At 59.8% G+C, this 2592-nt stretch overlaps 2 protein-coding genes across 2 annotated transcripts; one reads left to right on the top strand and one right to left on the bottom strand.

The window, feature by feature from the left end:
• Positions 1-51: 51 nt before the first annotated feature.
• ACA1_194290 (uncharacterized protein) lies at positions 52-393 on the top strand (the record flags this gene model as incomplete). The annotated part of the gene is made up of 2 exons (XM_004337327.1): positions 52-158; positions 336-393. The coding sequence occupies 2 exons, from the start codon at positions 52-54 to the stop codon at positions 391-393; spliced, it is 165 nt and encodes a 54-aa protein (XP_004337375.1).
• A 285-nt stretch (positions 394-678) lies between these two features.
• On the bottom strand, positions 679-2029 carry ACA1_194280 (uncharacterized protein; the record flags this gene model as incomplete). The annotated part of the gene is made up of 7 exons (XM_004337326.1): positions 679-848; positions 954-1038; positions 1127-1241; positions 1348-1449; positions 1614-1725; positions 1845-1912; positions 2010-2029. 7 exons carry the CDS (start codon positions 2027-2029, stop codon positions 679-681), a joined length of 672 nt encoding a protein of 223 aa, XP_004337374.1.
• Positions 2030-2592: the final 563 nt, after the last annotated feature.

Below are 2592 nucleotides of genomic sequence, written 5' to 3'. Positions count from 1 at the left end.
CGGCACTGGCTGTGGTCGCATCACATCTACGGCAAGAAGAAGCGGCGCATCATGCCGGAGTGGGCCAGCGAGCTGCGACTGCGCGGGGCCTGCCTGGCGGGCAAGCCCGGCCTCATTGTGATCGAGGGCGACTCGCAGCGCGTGCGTGAGTTCGTTAGGTACGCGTACCTCCCTGGGACTGTTCAACCACACCGCACGTGACACACACGACACATGACACACGGCACACGGCACACGCCATGGCAATAACTTACAATGCCCTCGCGCTGGGCAGGCGAGTGCGTGCCATGCCCTGGCAGCGAATGGTGAGCAAGTTGGAGGAGAGACTACCGCAGGAAGATGACAGCACAAAACGCTTTCCGGCGTTCAAGGAGGTCACCTTCGACGGCCTGAAGGAAATCCTCGAGCGTCTTGGGATCGAGCACCGACTGGGCGAGGTGCTTGGCCTGAGGCACCACCCAGAAGAACAAACTGTTGAATAGTTAGGCCTGTTTTTCCCTCCGCTCGACTACTATTTCGTTATTTTCCTCTCATCCACAACATAAACCGGCTGTGGCGCAATTGGTAGCGCGGTAGACTGTAGTCTTGATGCTCACCTCGGTAGTCATCTACGGACAGGGGTCTTCAGGTCTGGGCGAAAGCAGGTTTTTTTGTTGTTACGTTGTGAGGCTCTCTTCTTCACATGAGCTCGTTGAGGATCAGGAGGCTGAAGAGGGGCAGGTCGCGGTAGAAGCCGCTCAGGCCTTCGCTCGCCCAGATGTGCCGCACGCACTCCACCACCGACCCAAAGCGGCCCGGCTCGGCCAACATGCGATGGCACACGATCGCCGCCGGCACCTGCATGCCCACTGTATATCGACCGCACCACCACCACCACCACCACCGATGACAACTGGTGAGTAGCGGTGGCGCCGATTGAGGGGACTTGCGTGTGGGTCGTATCTGGTATGTACCAAGGACAAGGCCGGAGAGCCAGGAGCCGACCCTGCCGATGGCCCAAAGCCGAGCGCGGTCTACGATCACGCTGGCTGTGGACCGCTCCTATTCCCAGAAGAATGGCATACATCATTAACGAGCTGTAGTGTCGTTGGTCGTGTCGTGTCGTGTCGTGTGCGATCAGGGGTACATGGACGTCGTAGAGGTCAGGGTCGTCTTGGTGGTTCTTGATGTCGCTGGCGAGCCACCCCAGCGGTTCGCAACCGACGCCCGTCACCGAGGTCATCACCTCGCCCATCCGCGCCCTGACCCCCCCCCCCATCCGACAACGGCCGAAGAAGACGGGACGGGCCTCATGTCAGCTTGGCTCGTGTTGTCGTGGTTGCGTGCGTGTGCGTAGGTTTGACGTACCTGAGTACGTTCAGGGCCAGGGAGTCGAAATACTTGGCCGGCAGGGCACGCCAGTGGAGCCTGCCGAGGCTGGTGAACGGCACCAGGCTGCCCCAGCCTCTCCTGAATATCATTGTTGCGGTTGCCGTCCAAGAATGTGTGCGTGGTGTGTCGTGTGTGTGGTGTGTGTCGTGTGTGTGTGTGTGTGTGTGGTGCGTGCGTGCGTGCGTGCGTGCGCGAGTGTGTGCGTGAGAGAGAGAGAGAGATCACGATCGTGGTCACGGTACCAGTTGTCGGTGTGGAGCTGCCAGGTGAGGATGGAGAGCGGGAACGCGATGACGGTGCCCGCGAGGTTGCCACACAGCGAACAAAAGAGGCTGGGGTACTCCGGCTGCTGCCCTGGGGGCGCTCGGAAATCTGGCGGCACGCCACACGCCACACGCCACACGCCGCGGGTGCGCAGTTGAGGAGGAGAAGCAGAAGTTGGCTGGCAATTGACAGGTGTGAGGGTGGGGTACCATTGAGCGTGAAGCTCACGGCCAGGCCCAGGTAAAGAGAGGTGAGCGACTCCAGTGTATCCGTGCCCCTGTGAGAGGCCAAGATCGTGATCAGTCACACACGCTCATGTTTTCACGACACACGACGCACGACACACGACACAACGTAAAGCAGAGGCACATTACGCGAGCAGGCCAAAGCGCATCCAGCTCCGGTTGCTGATGACCGCCTCGGCCTAGAGTAGGAAGTGAATTATTTTTACATTAAACAATGATATCTGTGATTGAATTGAATAACTAAAGGGTGCGGTGCCTTGAAATCTTGCCCGGGCGAGCCGACAACACGGTCCCACCCCGACGCCGACGGCGTTGGCGGACGATTGATCGCGCGCACCCACGCGTTCCAGGCGTTTGAATAGGCCAGCGCGACTGGCCAACACCGCAACAAAGTGTGAGGCTCGCCGCCCAAACCAGGGCCCATCCACCAGGCCAATAGGAAAAAAAATGATAAACAGATTTTGGGGGGGGGGCAAACGGGGGCAGTAAAGGAGGCCACAAATGCCCGCGTAGACGGGCGGCACGGAGAACACGGCGAGTTGTTCTGGTGGCGCCTCCTCTTCCGTCAACGGCCGCTGCTGGCTGCCGCCCGCGCCTCCTGGTGCTGCCGTCCGAACCATGATCTTCTTTTTATGCTTGTGTAGTGCAAGTCCAGCGCCGATATAATGTTTGCCCCGATTAGTGGGTCGAGGGTCATCCACCCGCTCGACAG

Source organism: Acanthamoeba castellanii (genome assembly GCF_000313135.1).
Source record: "Acanthamoeba castellanii str. Neff unplaced genomic scaffold scf7180000084750, whole genome shotgun sequence".
NCBI lineage: Eukaryota > Discosea > Longamoebia > Acanthamoebidae > Acanthamoeba > Acanthamoeba castellanii.
Note: the sequence above shows the minus strand (reverse complement) of the source record. Positions and strands in the feature narration are given on the sequence as shown.